Genomic DNA, 14281 nt, shown 5'->3' on the forward strand with positions numbered 1-14281 from the left:
CTTTGGAAAGTGTTTTACAGAGCCTGTATCTGTTGTTTCATAGGCAAAAGAAATTGCACAAGCTGCACAGGAGTTTGCAAGAAACAATTTAATGGGTGACCACATTTTCTGTTACTATTTTAAGCTTTTCCAAGTAAGTATTATCTAATGCAACCCTATGTAACATAAACATGTGTCAGCCTTGTGTACCCAGCATTTGGGCTTTCTATGTAAATATCTCAGGGTTGGGAATTGTAAACTGTTTTATTTTTAATTTTTTTTAACATTGACTTATTTGGCAGAGATAACTGTATTGCCTGATAGCGGGTCATTAAACCCAAAATGTATCAAAAGCTCATGCAGCCTCCAGTGTTTATTCAAATGCAGGCCCGATGAGTGCAGCCTTCATGTCTCTCTCTCTCTCATCATTTTCATGACTGATAAGTGTTTGAATCTACATGGATGGCTCCACCACTGGCTCTCTGGTATGCTATATTATGGCTCTCCACTGCATTATGGACGTTGTACCTTTTGATATATAAAGACTTTTTTTATTGATTTTATTTTTGTGCTGGCCTCCAATTTTTTTGCTTTACACAACTTTTTAGTGGTATCACCCACCTGTTGAAGGTAGGTGTGTGTGCTGTTCAAGCTTGTAGCTATCTATCTATCTCTCTCTCTCTCTCTCTCTCTCTATATATATATATATATATATATATATATAGATGGATGAACAAAAGCAGGCACTCCAGGGACTTGATGTAAATAGTGTATTAGAAAAAATCAGCAATAAACACAGCCAACGTTTCGAGGCAACAACGCCCCTTTGTCAAGGCAAAATCAATAGTGAAAACACAGCAATCAATAATGTGAAGGTGACTCACCCTTAAATAAGGCAGCAGCGTGTCTCCGTTGTTCTGGGGCTGCTCAGCGCCATTCCCCTAGCCGGAAGTAGTAGCAGGAAGTGCGTCACTGCAGTGTGTGGACGCGCTGTAAGCTGGGTCCAGCCTGGCTGACACACAAGCTGGCTGGTTGCCCAGGTAACTCATCCTGTAGAATCGTTATGCGGGGGGGAGTGGCGTACAAGCGCAGCTCCCAGGGACTGGGAAAGACGCGCTGCAGGCAGAGGTGTCTGTGAAGTGAATACATAAATAAATAAATAAACAGTGATGAGTGACAAGTAAGATTAATAAAAATAAGGTAAAAAGGATTCTGATAAGATCTCCAATGTGGGAGAACGGGTGTACAGTGAATAGTAAAAAACGGAAGTGTACAAGACATAAATTAAAAAGGTGCAGAAAAACTGGCTATTCTTTAGGTTAAAACCATGTGTAAGTTCTAGAATTGTAACCCCTATAGTTACCCTGCTGTGAGACTTAGAAAGCACACGATCAGTGGCTATGGTGTAGCAGGGGCCCTAATGCATCACTAGCGAAGTTATAGAGATTTATAAAGGCAAAGCTCCCACCACATTAAAGAGGCTTGCACCTAAACATGGGTATGTATAGGAATATAATCGTGGAGGGCAAATCTAAGTGCTGCAAAAGCCCAGAATAATAATGATATTAATAGGGGTTAAAATGTCCTCTTCTGCGTGGGGAACAATTAATAACCAAGCGTCTCTGGTGGGGGTTGCTGTCGGACCGGTGTGTCCATCAGCCATATGGAGGGCACCATGGTCATCAGGGTTGAGGGATACGGGAGGTCGGCCGCTGGCTCCTGTTTTCTGTCACTTGGGTGGTCATAAAAATACTGACAGTGGCAGGCGGTCATTGAGTCCATGTGGTTTCACCGTATTCAGCTGGTGAATCCACCTGGTCTCCATTCTCAACAGGTTGCCATCTCTGTCCCCCCGGCGGATTGATGGAGGGATGTGGTCCAAGATCATATATTTGAGATCGGTGAGGCTATGTCCAGCTTGGCGGAAATGCTTGGCCACCGGTTGGTCATTCCCTTTGCCAGATAGTGCCTGTCCTATTGCTGACCGGTGAAGGGCCATACGTTCCCTGAAAGATCTGATTGTCTTGCCGATGTACAGCAAGTTGCAGGGACATTGAATGATATAAACCACATGAGTGGTCTGGCACGTTAAGATGTGTCTGATTGAATATGTCCTCTTGGTAGTCGGATGTAAGAATTTGCTCCCGGTTAGTAGATGCTGGCAAGTGGTGCAGCCCAGGCATTTGTAACATCCAGGCGGACGGGTCAGAAAATTGGACCTGGTTGCTACATTGGAAGAAAAGCCGGTAATGTCATTATGCACTATTGCATCTTTGATACTCCTGCCTTTTGTATGGCAGATCATGGGTCTCTTGGTGTTGAGACTTGGGAGGCTTCTGTCCGACTTCACTATGGGCCAGAGTGCTCTGGTGGCCCTCGGGAGGACAGCGCTGGTGACATTATACTTGGTGACAAAGGGTAATATTTCCGGTTTGCGGGTGGAGGGGGTTACTTCAGAATTGATGGATAATAGTAGATCTCTGTTCATCGAGAGAACCTCCTCTTTCTGTTGTATTAGATGTTTGGGGTCATAACCTCTATCAGCGAATTTGGACACAAAGTTGTCAAGGACCATTGGTAGCTTGGTTTTTTCGCTGGTAATTCTCGCTGCCCTCATCATCTGCGATTTGGGCAGGGCCGCTTTCAGTGATCGAGGATGGAAACTCCTGAAATTCAGCAGGGTGTTCCTGTCGGTGGGTTTAGAATAAATGTCCGTGGCAAACTGGCCTGCTTGTAGGGTAACCCTTACATCAAGGTAATGTACTTCAGTGGGTGAAAATTGATACGTTAGCTTGATAGGTGACTCCCGTCTATTTATAGATGCCATGGTTGATTCCAGCTGTTGTTGACCTCCTGTCCAAACCATAAATAGGTCATCTATGTATCTAGTGAGTATTAGAATATGTTGGCTGATGTCCCTGTTGTCAAAGAACATGGTGTTTTCTTGCTTGAACATATAAATGTTGGCGAATGATGGAGAAATCGCACTGCCCATAGCACACCCGTTAAGTTGGCGGTAAAAATGCCCATTGAACAAGAAATAGTTATTCTTTAGAGTAAGTTTCATGAGGGTCATGAATAGATCCAGGTCAAGTCCATGCATATCATTGACTAGCAGAAAGTCTCTCATCACCATTAGGCCGTCCTCCTGCGGAATGCTGGTGTAAAGGCTGGTCACATCCATTGTGACCAGCAGTGCCCCCTCTGGGATCGTTGGTATAGAGGCTAGGGCGTGGAGGAAGGCTGTGGTGTCTTTGATATGAGACGGTTGTGCGGTGATCAATGGTTGCACTATGGTGTCCAAAAACTGGGAAACAGGTTGATAGATGGAATTGTGGGCACTGATGATGGGACGCCCAGGGGTTTTTTGTAGGGACTTGTGAATCTTGGGAACGGTGAAGAAAACTGGTACTGATGGATTAACTTGTGTAAGGGCTGTCTTCAATTTTTCGGGAATCAGGCCAGACTTATGGGCTGTGGAGAGGATTTTGTCCAGTTCGGATTTAAACTGGTTGGTAGGGTCTCCATGTAGTTTTTGATAAACGGTCTCATCAGCCAGTTGGGAGTCAATTTCTTCAATGTAGTCAGCTAGATTTAAGATGACGGTACCACCACCCTTGTCCGCCGGCCTGAAAACTACATCCCTGTAGTTTGCCAGTTGTTTCAAGGCTGTCCGCTCTTCTCGGCTCAGGTTGCTATGAGTGGGATGCGGTGCTTCTTGGTACCGGGCCACTGAGGCATCCAGTAATCTTAGGTAAGCTGAAATGGAAGCGTTCTGGGACTGGGGGTCAAAGGTGGATTTGCTTCTGGAGCTGATGAAATCTTGATGTTGGTTGGATACTGGAGGAGTTGGATGTGATTGAAAGAATTCTTGCAGCCTTAGTTTGCGTCCAAATCGGTAGATATCGGTCTTCCATGTTAGTGCATCAAAAGGGGTGGTGGGGATAAAGGATAGGCCCAAATCAAGTACTCTGAGTTTGGTTTCACTGAATTGCCTGTTAGAGAGGTTGTGGATCAACGATTCCTTTTGTCTTTGACTCTTTCGGATTCTCTTATTCTGACCTCCCCTATGGGCGGTCGGCCTGCCCTTCTTCTGGTGTCCTGTGAAGCGGCCACGGGTAGGGGGGTCCCTAAAGGGAGACTAGAATCGGGTGCGTCGGAGTCAATAAGGAAGTCGCTGTCACTGTTGGACGATGGAGGAGCATTTCTAGGTGCTGCACTTCTGGTTCTGCGCCGAGCGCTATACTTGGATGGGGCGTAGTTGGATTGGCCGTCAAAGCGGCCTCCTGACAGCCACCTGTAGACTGAATTGCGCTCATAGTCCTCCTTGACTATGCTGAGTTTGTTGCGCTTAAATCTTAAGAGCTCTCTCTGGTAATTTTCGCAGTCAGTCTGCAGTTTAGTCATCCAATCGGTGTTGGGGTCGGTACTGAGTGTGACTTTGTATTTAGTTTCATGGGAATGGATCTGGTCCTTGGTCTTCTGCAGCTCATGGCCTGCCTCCTCTACCACCAGGAGCATCAGATCATGGCTGCATTTATTAAGTATGCCGATCCATTTTCGACAGAACTCCGGGTTGTGGCGCCCTATGGTGGGCGTGTTTCTTACCCTGAAGCCGCGTGGTATCATTCTGTCTCTCAGGTAGTCGGACAGTGACACACCATGAAGCAAGAAATCTATCTCGCGCTTTTTTAATTTGAACCATTGGCGATAGAGGTGCTCTGGACTGGGGCGTTCCTCTATGCTATCCAGGCTTTGTTTGAATAGCAGGCGGTTGAAATCATCATCAGAGTAACTGTGAAAATCGCCTCTGTCGATGGTGAGTCCAGTAAAGCCAGGTACATTCGGGGCTCCCGGTTCCTGGGTGGAAGGGGCCGGCATGGGGGCTGAAAGGCCCTTGGATGTCATCTGGGACTTGAGCAGTGACACAGAGAAACGGGGGGGGGGGTTCCAAACGTGGAGAGAAATGACACAGCAGTTAATGCTGGGGTATTGCCAGTAGATTGCACCGTGGGTAAAAGGTCACCTCTTGGACCTTATGTGCAGGTGTGGGCACACTCAATTAAGTTGCAGGGGTGCCCTGTCTCCAGTGGACCTGTAGAGGGTCCTGTATGCAGTAGGTCGACGGACTGGCACTCTCCTCTCCTGGGTCAGCCGCCCTGGTGCTCGGCTAAGCAATATTTGGATGGATGAACAAAAGCAGGCACTCCAGGGACTTGATGTAAATAGTGTATTAGAAAAAATCAGCAATAAACACAGCCAACGTTTCGAGGCAACAACGCCCCTTTGTCAAGGCAAAATCAATAGTGAAAACACAGCAATCAATAATGTGAAGGTGACTCACCCTTAAATAAGGCAGCAGCGTGTCTCCGTTGTTCTGGGGCTGCTCAGCGCCATTCCCCTAGCCGGAAGTAGTAGCAGGAAGTGCGTCACTGCAGTGTGTGGACGCGCTGTAAGCTGGGTCCAGCCTGGCTGACACGCAAGCTGGCTGGTTGCCCAGGTAACTCATCCTGTAGAATCGTTATGCGGGGGGGAGTGGCGTACAAGCGCAGCTCCCAGGGACTGGGAAAGACGCGCTGCAGGCAGAGGTGTCTGTGAAGTGAATACATAAATAAATAAATAAACAGTGATGAGTGACAAGTAAGATTAATAAAAATAAGGTAAAAAGGATTCTGATAAGATCTCCAATGTGGGAGAACGGGTGTACAGTGAATAGTAAAAAACGGAAGTGTACAAGACATAGATTAAAAAGGTGCAGAAAAACTGGCTATTCTTTAGGTTAAAACCATGTGTAAGTTCTAGAATTGTAACCCCTATAGTTACCCTGCTGTGAGACTTAGAAAGCACACGATCAGTGGCTATGGTGTAGCAGGGGCCCTAATGCATCAATAGCGAAGTTATAGAGATTTATAAAGGCAAAGCTCCCACCACATTAAAGAGGCTTGCACCTAAACATGGGTATGTATAGGAATATAATCGTGGAGGGCAAATCTAAGTGCTGCAAAAGCCCAGAATAATAATGATATTAATAGGGGTTAAAATGTCCTCTTCTGCGTGGGGAACAATTAATAACCAAGCGTCTCTTTATAAATCTCTATAACTTCGCTATTGATGCATTAGGGCCCCTGCTACACCATAGCCACTGATCGTGTGCTTTCTAAGTCTCACAGCAGGGTAACTATAGGGGTTACAATTCTAGAACTTACACATGGTTTTAACCTAAAGAATAGCCAGTTTTTCTGCACCTTTTTAATCTATGTCTTGTACACTTCCGTTTTTTACTATTCACTGTACACCCGTTCTCCCACATTGGAGATCTTATCAGAATCCTTTTTACCTTATTTTTATTAATCTTACTTGTCACTCATCACTGTTTATTTATTTATTTATGTATTCACTTCACAGACACCTCTGCCTGCAGCGCGTCTTTCCCAGTCCCTGGGAGCTGCGCTTGTACGCCACTCCCCCCCGCATAACGATTCTACAGGATGAGTTACCTGGGCAACCAGCCAGCTTGCGTGTCAGCCAGGCTGGACCCAGCTTACAGCGTGTCCACACACTGCAGTGACGCACTTCCTGCTACTACTTCCGGCTAGGGGAATGGCGCTGAGCAGCCCCAGAACAACGGAGACACGCTGCTGCCTTATTTAAGGGTGAGTCACCTTCACATTATTGATTGCTGTGTTTTCACTATTGATTTTGCCTTGACAAAGGGGCGTTGTTGCCTCGAAACGTTGGCTGTGTTTATTGCTGATTTTTTCTAATACACTATTTACATCAAGTCCCTGGAGTGCCTGCTTTTGTTCATCCATCCAAATATTGCTTAGCCGAGCACCAGGGCGGCTGACCCAGGAGAGGAGAGTGCCAGTCCGTCGACCTACTATATATATATATATATATATTCTAGAAAGTAATGAGAAACAGCGCTCTATGGTTTAGTAGGTTTAGTGTTTTCACCACAATCCGTGCTCAATTGTGCGTACCGTATAATAATGAAAATAGGGTACTTATATGTTAGTTGGGCGCCCACTATAGTTAGTACGCTCATACCCCCACTATCCATGTCAGCATGGAGTTTATATTATATAGTGTGGCGAGCGCAGCGAGCCACCGAGCCCGAAGCGTGGCGAGCGGATGCGTAAAACTAAGCAAATAGCTTAGTGGGCGCCCAACTAACATATAAGTACCGAAAATAGTGCTCATCAAAATGTTGGTGTCCCTCCTTGGGTTATAGCAGGTTACCAGGATCTCCCCGGATTTCTCCTTTCTGGACCTTCTATATGGTCCACCAAGTGAGTCCACAGATTCACTCATATGTGCAATGGTGAATAACAAAAAGGAGGAAAAACTCCAATTAAAAATAAATGAGGAGTTTTTTTTAATAAAGTGCATATACATAAAACGAAATAATAACTTACATAAACAAATAGAAGTGTTCAAGATGATTGAGTAGAGGCCTCTCTACGCGTTTCGTCACTTATGCCCTCTATTTATGGCAGGAATTAATATATATATATATATAAATTATTTTATAATTGAAACACCAGCCCCACTAAATAAATAAATAAACATAATTTAAATAAATAAATAAACATCATTACCCAAACATTCATACATTTTCACAATACCTACATGAGTGTATACTCTAGCTGCACCATTTCCCATACTCTGTACACACACATTTTATTTATTTATTTTTATTTATTAACAGTTTCTTATATAGCGCTTACATATTCTGCAGCGCTTTATAGTGTATAGTTGAACATTCACACCAGTCCCTGTCCCAGTGGAGCTTACAATCTATATTTTCTACCACATATACACGCACACAGACATTCTAGGGTTAATTTTGTTGGAAGCCAATTAACCTACAAATCAGAGTATAATTTCCTATATAGGTATTATGTGGTAAATATCTGCCAGAACATGCATTAATATTATTCTGACTTTACCATGCCTCTTGTCTCTGCATAACACCTACAGTATCTCTACTGCAGTTATGAAATACTTGTGTCAGTGTCTCTTGCGCAATATCCACTTCTATAATCAAAGCTCAATCTATATGATTTTCACAAACCAAGTTTAGTTTTGCAGCACAGTAGCTTTATTTAGGTTTATCTCAAGTCCTATCAAGACACCATGAACCTTGTTTATCATGTAACTGAAAAAGCTAGATTAATGTGACAGATTTAGATTAGAGTAACCTAACCTCTAATGAGTTATCTGTACACAGTAGTCTAGATAAGATGAATGTGATATGCTGGGTCTCCTGCGCTAATAAAGTGCAGATGTGATAGATACGGTACACTAAATCACTACAGTACAGTATACAGTATATGTTTTCACATATACTTATGTGATTATTTTTTCCATTTTCTTACGGAAAATAATTTCAGGTTTTTTAATGTGATCAAGCTACCAAAATATATTAACTGTCAAGTAATGTTGTTTATAATGTCTATTGTGAACAAGGGGAACTGCATAGCCAAACTAAATTCCAATTCCATGCGATAACACATGGGATCCGGGATACATTTTTGGCCCTAGGTGTTATTATGGATAGGTGGACTACTTATCGTGGATTATGCTTCGCATATTTTTGCTAAGTACCGGCATTGGGTTATCAGGATGCCGGCATCGGGGCTAATTGGATCATTGCTAATAGGATATTTATTTATGACCAGTTATTTATATAGCGCACACATATTCCGCAGCGCTTTACAGAGAATATTTGATCATTCACATCGGTCCCTGTCCCAGTGGAGCTTATAATCTATATTCCCTACCACATGTACATGCACGCACATTAATTATATGGTTAATTTGTTGGGAGCCAAATAACCTACCAGTATATTTTTAGTGTTGGAGGAAACTGGAGAACCTAGAGGAAACCCACGGGGAGGATATACAAACTCCATACAGTTAGGGCCATGGTGGGAATCGAACCCCCATGACTTCAGTGTTGGATATCCCCCATAGTCCTAATAAAGCTTATTCACAAATATCATACAATTTGCAGTACTATCCTTTAGTTCATAAACTGTTAGAAAATAAAGGTATTTTTAAATTCCAGTTAATTGCCTACGTCCACTTGTTACATATAGCTCTCCTAAGATTTACTACATACTGATTTATTCTTTATGCCTTTTTTAGATCGCTACTCTTCCAAGGCCACATTATTTGTCTGTCTACATTTGTTTTGCCTATTTTACAAATTCTCGTAATATTCTGCAATGTTGCGTGAGAAAGTTTCCCCTCCCCTTGTACAGTTTTTTTCTTTTCTTTATTTTTGCTATTCAGGTTGTCCTATAGGTCACTGGCCCCATTGTTTGCTTCATCTTTGTTTTATTGGCCAGTCAACATAAATCATTTTTTTTCTTCAGTCTTAGCTTCCCATTTCTCATACATCTGCATATGTCATCTTTACCTGCAGCGATGCTTCCAAGATCCTCTAAGGATATCCTCCTTTCAAAATGATATCCTAAAACATAAAGATCATGGTCACTCTAACTCATTCAAGTGTGTCTATTGGTTTTATCAATAACTTATGCCAACACCCACTTTGAGCTCGTAATCCCTTCTGCCCCTCCCTAAGAGTGAGACCCTCATTAACCCGACATAGAAGTTGCTTTCGTCTTTTAAAATACAATATTGCAATATAAGTGTCACTGAGTCCAGGATTTGTTGTATAAATTGGTTACCTGTGCTACTGATTTAAGGCTTTGGGTGATTTCGATAATATTTTTGCTGACTAAGTCTTCTGGTGCTGCTTTACAACACATTGTTGATTTTTATTAAATTTTTATGATATCCATAGTTAAATACATTACCTTGAAACATTTTAATATTTAACGTCTTATGTTTATTGCTTTAACCTTCACTTTTACAGTGCCAAGTCATGAAATACAATGCACTTGCAGTTTTATTGGGAATCAGGATTTGTAATGGGCAAATATAACTTGCACATTAATATAAATTTGAAGTAGCTTGTTCCCAAGTATTTTCATGTATATTGGGGTGGGTACAGGGTGTTAATACTGATTGCTACAGGCAAGAATAAGTAGTTGGAATACATACAGATGACTAGCGGACAAGATGCCGGCAGTCAGAATACAAGCATACTTACCTCCCCATGTCCCTCTCTAAACCTCCCCCCCCCCCCCGCAGCCTAACCCTCCATGCTAGCATCTTAACCTAACCTTCTTACCCTGAAGCCTAAACCTAACCTTCCTGCCCCGTAGCCTAGCCTACCTTCTCAGTGCCTAAACTTAATCTATCCACCCTGCAGTCTAACCCTAACCTCCCCTCTTCCCCCTGCAGCTTAACCTGAACTCTCTCACTAGTGCCTGAATCTAAAGGTCCATACACACTGGGCGACTATGCCCAGCGTGTATGGACAGCGATGATCGCTATCATCACAGTGGGGCATACACATTGAGCGGCTTTCCCCCTGCCTGGTGCAATCAGAGGGGAGAGGACGGCTTTGCATAGCATGGTATTACCAGCAGATGCGCGACTTTCCCCACGATGCTCGGGAGTGCGCAGCAGCGATCACTGCTCATCGCCGGGGCATACACACTGGGCGGCTTTGAGCTGAAAGCCGATCAAACATGCTGTTTTGAGCGACTTTCAGCTCAAAGTCGCCCAGTGTGTATGGGTCTTAAGTCTTCCCCCTTGCCTATCGCTAACCCACTCTGCATACTTACAATCGAGATGCCCGCAATTGGCATCCTCATTGATGTTGGGATTGCGGCACTATTTTGTGGCCACATGTCAGGATGCCAGCATCAGTATTCTTATTGCTGGCATCCCATCCACTGGGATGTTAACAGCATCCAGTCCTGCTGTGCAGATAAGTGTATACAAAGGGGCAAATTTGTAACAATTGGTACATAAATATATTTATTTTCTTCCTGTAATGTCACCTTGATTTCTGGATAGATGAAGGAGTCCAATACTACTAATATGTAAATGGAAGGATTGGATTATGGCAGAGCAGTAAGAGGTACACTAATGCATAGTTGTATTTATGTTAGCAGTATATATTTTGTATGACATATATAGAGAGTTACCATAGGGTGGTGGTATTAGTTTTCTTGGAAACTGTTCTATAAAATCCCAAATAGTTTTATCTGTTGCTTTTATGGTACATCTATGTTTTAGTGAAAGGAGGGATATACTGTATCTTCGTATAACTGGAGTTCTGTTGCCGCATTGCGTTTTTGGAAGATTAGAATACTAACCTCTCCTGAAGTCGATGGTTTTTGATTCTTGGACAGAATTTTTAATCATGGGGCAAAATAATTACATTTTTAGAAGGTTTGTGCTGGTAGCTTAAAGAGTAACATTTTGTTCTTCCTATGAAGGTAATATGGAGAAGGGGTCAGATTCACCTAGTTATGTTTACCATTGTTAAAACAAGAGCTTCTGTAATTTCATATATTAAAATGCTTGGGTTTATTAAGGGCCCCATACATCAGCAATTAATTGTGACAATTTTCAGATATGGAGATGATTGCCACAATTAATTTTAGATGTGTGGGCTCCCCCTTTTGGCAATCCCAATCGATTGCTTAATCAGGTTTTTAAACATGTTTAATAATCTGGTATTATCTGCAGATCTTTTTTATATGTGTGGGCGTTCCCAATTCGTCTTCTTCATCTATTTACATTATGAACAACTGAAATGAAAATCGATTGGGGCAATTTCCAGATATGAAGATGCAATCTTTAGATGGAAAAATCTGCCGATCACTGAAATAAATCTGTAATGTGTGGGCAAAGTCAGATAGATTGTAAAATCCATTTATCTGGCCAAAAAATCCCTGGATCTGGAAACCATAAATTGTGATTGCTGATGTATGGGGCCCATAGTTTAGTTGTCAGAATATTCTTGCGATAAAATAGTACCAAACTAACTTCCAAATAATAGAAATCCGTCCTAGTCTGCCAGTTAAACTTGATCCAGATTCTCCCCTTGGTGAATTTGGGGATTAGGCTTCGGCGAGCCAATCAGCCTATACATTTTACATGCAGAAACGTTTCTGATGTGGATTATGCAACACAAGGAATACATCTGATCCAGGGTCAGTTTTACCATTAGACAGCTTCAGGCAAATGGCAGGTGTTCAATTTCTAAGGCATCACCTCCTTAAGGTGCCCATACACTAATAAGATTTATCTTCAGATCTGGCTGGTTGGAATAAAAACATGGTTATGGATGAGTGACAGTTTGTCAGTTTTCCAGCATTTCCAAGCAAATGGTCAACTGTCATTTGCTCTCATCCATAACCAGGTTTTTGTTCCAACCAGCCAGATCTGAAAATAAATCTGCGTGTGTATGGCCACCTTAACTTTCACCCAAGGTTCAGGAAAGTCAGTATTGGTGTTCGGGTGGTGGCTAAAGTTTTGTCTAGGGTGCCGAAAAACCTTGCACCTGCCTTCATCTGAGCAAGGACTTTGAGATTGCATTTTGTTGCTTTATCTGGTCCAGTGGAATCCAGATACTATTGTTTTTAAATGGTTGATTGTTGCAGGCACTTTTCCATCCAAGTTAAATGTATTAAATTCATTCATTATATTATATAGGCCTACGCACGACTGCAGGTGAGCAAACCGAAAATAAGAGCTGGGATGGAAATAGTGGAGCTTAATTCAGAATACCTCTTCCCATGTACATGTCAAAGAAATGATCAGGTGAGAAAAATGGCTTTTGTGGATGAGTGGTAAGTAGGGGGTGTTCAGTAGCACATTTAGGGGTCTATTTACTAAGTCTTGAAGAAAGATAGAATGCACAGAGATAAAGTACCAGCCTGTCAGCTCCTGTAATTTTTCAGTCAGCTCTGAGATTTTTTTTTCAGGTTCAAAAATAGATTTTCACAATTTTTTTCCAGGCTATTCAATTAACTCCCATTTTTGTGCCTGGAAAAAAATAATAATTTGTGGGCGAAACGACAGTTTCTGCGATAAGTTGTCAGACCTTTGTTTTCAGTTGCGGCTTGACAAAAATTAACCCCTCCCTCCACAGTCTATAACATGGCAGTTAGGAGTTGATTGGCAGGTACTTTATATCCGTCCAATATATCTCTCCCCAAGGCTTATTAAATAGACCCTATAGTTTTCACATAAGAACTTACATTCTAAAGCTGGGTACACATATATACAATCGTCGGGCCGTTCTTCCAATCTGGGGGCAAACGGTCGTTCGATTGTATAGGTGTGTACGCTGTCCCAATTGCTGCTGTGCGACCGATAAGCGGCCAAAAACGCTCTTGGCCATCCACGGTCGGTCGGTCGAAGGTTCTTTGCTGCTTAATATTTCATCCGACAGGACGGCTCCATATCGGAACAAAAGTGAAGTGTGTACGCACGTTCGATCGATATGCTTGACAGTTTGACAAAGCACGGTGGTATGCTGCATTATGAGAGACCCTGTAACCCTTTGCCTGCTGTTTTAACTAATGTGTGTTTAATGTCTCACTGCCCAACACTTTAGACGCATCACTTTAAGACATTAATCAATGTTGAAGTTTTAATAGAGTGTGCTGGAAGCTCTTTGCAGAGCACCATAACACACTATTAAAACTTCAACATTGATTTATGTCTTAAAGTGATGCGTCTAAAGTGTTGGGCAGTGAGACATTAAACACACATTAGTTAAAACAGCAGGCAAAGGGTTACAGGGTCTCTCATATACTTCTTCTTGCGATTGTTTGGACGGGAGTACATCGGACGTCGCAAGTAAAATTGTACATATGTGTACGCGCAGAACGGTCGTATGTTTTGGACGGCCGAACGTGTATTCGGTCGATCGAACGGTCGCAAGAAAAAGGAAATTGTACATATGTGTACCCAGCTTAAAGCTGGGTACACATATATACAATCGTCGGGCCGTTCTTCCAATCTGGGGGCAAACGGTCGTTCGATTGTATAGGTGTGTACGCTGTCCCAATTGCTGCTGTGCGACCGATAAACGGCCAAAAACGCTCTTGGCCGTCCACGGTCGGTCGGTCGAAGGTTCTTTGCTGCTTAATATTTCATCCGACAGGACGGCTCCATATCGGAACAAAAGTGAAGTGTGTACGCACGTTCGATCGATATGCTTGACAGTTTGACAAAGCACGGTGGTATGCTGCATTATGAGAGACCCTGTAATCCTTTGCCTGCTGTTTTAACTAATGTGTGTTTAATGTCTCACTGCCCAACACTTTAGACGCATCACTTTAAGACATTAATCAATGTTGAAGTTTTAATAGAGTGTGCTGGAAGCTCTTTGCAGAGCACCATAACACACTATTAAAAC

The 14281-nt window shown here is 42.7% G+C and overlaps 1 protein-coding gene across 2 annotated transcripts in view; it reads left to right on the forward strand.

The window, feature by feature from the left end:
- POGLUT2 (protein O-glucosyltransferase 2) overlaps positions 1-14281 on the forward strand; it is a 110353-nt gene that overhangs the window by 90864 nt on the left and 5208 nt on the right. For both annotated transcript variants that reach the window (XM_083168649.1, XM_083168648.1), the window contains exons 8-9: positions 44-133; positions 12568-12675. In XM_083168649.1, the coding sequence (XP_083024775.1) occupies positions 44-133; positions 12568-12675 (198 nt within the window). The remainder of the gene's footprint in view (positions 1-43; positions 134-12567; positions 12676-14281) is intronic.

This window comes from Crinia signifera, chromosome 2 (assembly GCF_055691185.1).
Source record: "Crinia signifera chromosome 2, ASM5569118v1, whole genome shotgun sequence".
Lineage (NCBI taxonomy): Eukaryota > Metazoa > Chordata > Amphibia > Anura > Myobatrachidae > Crinia > Crinia signifera.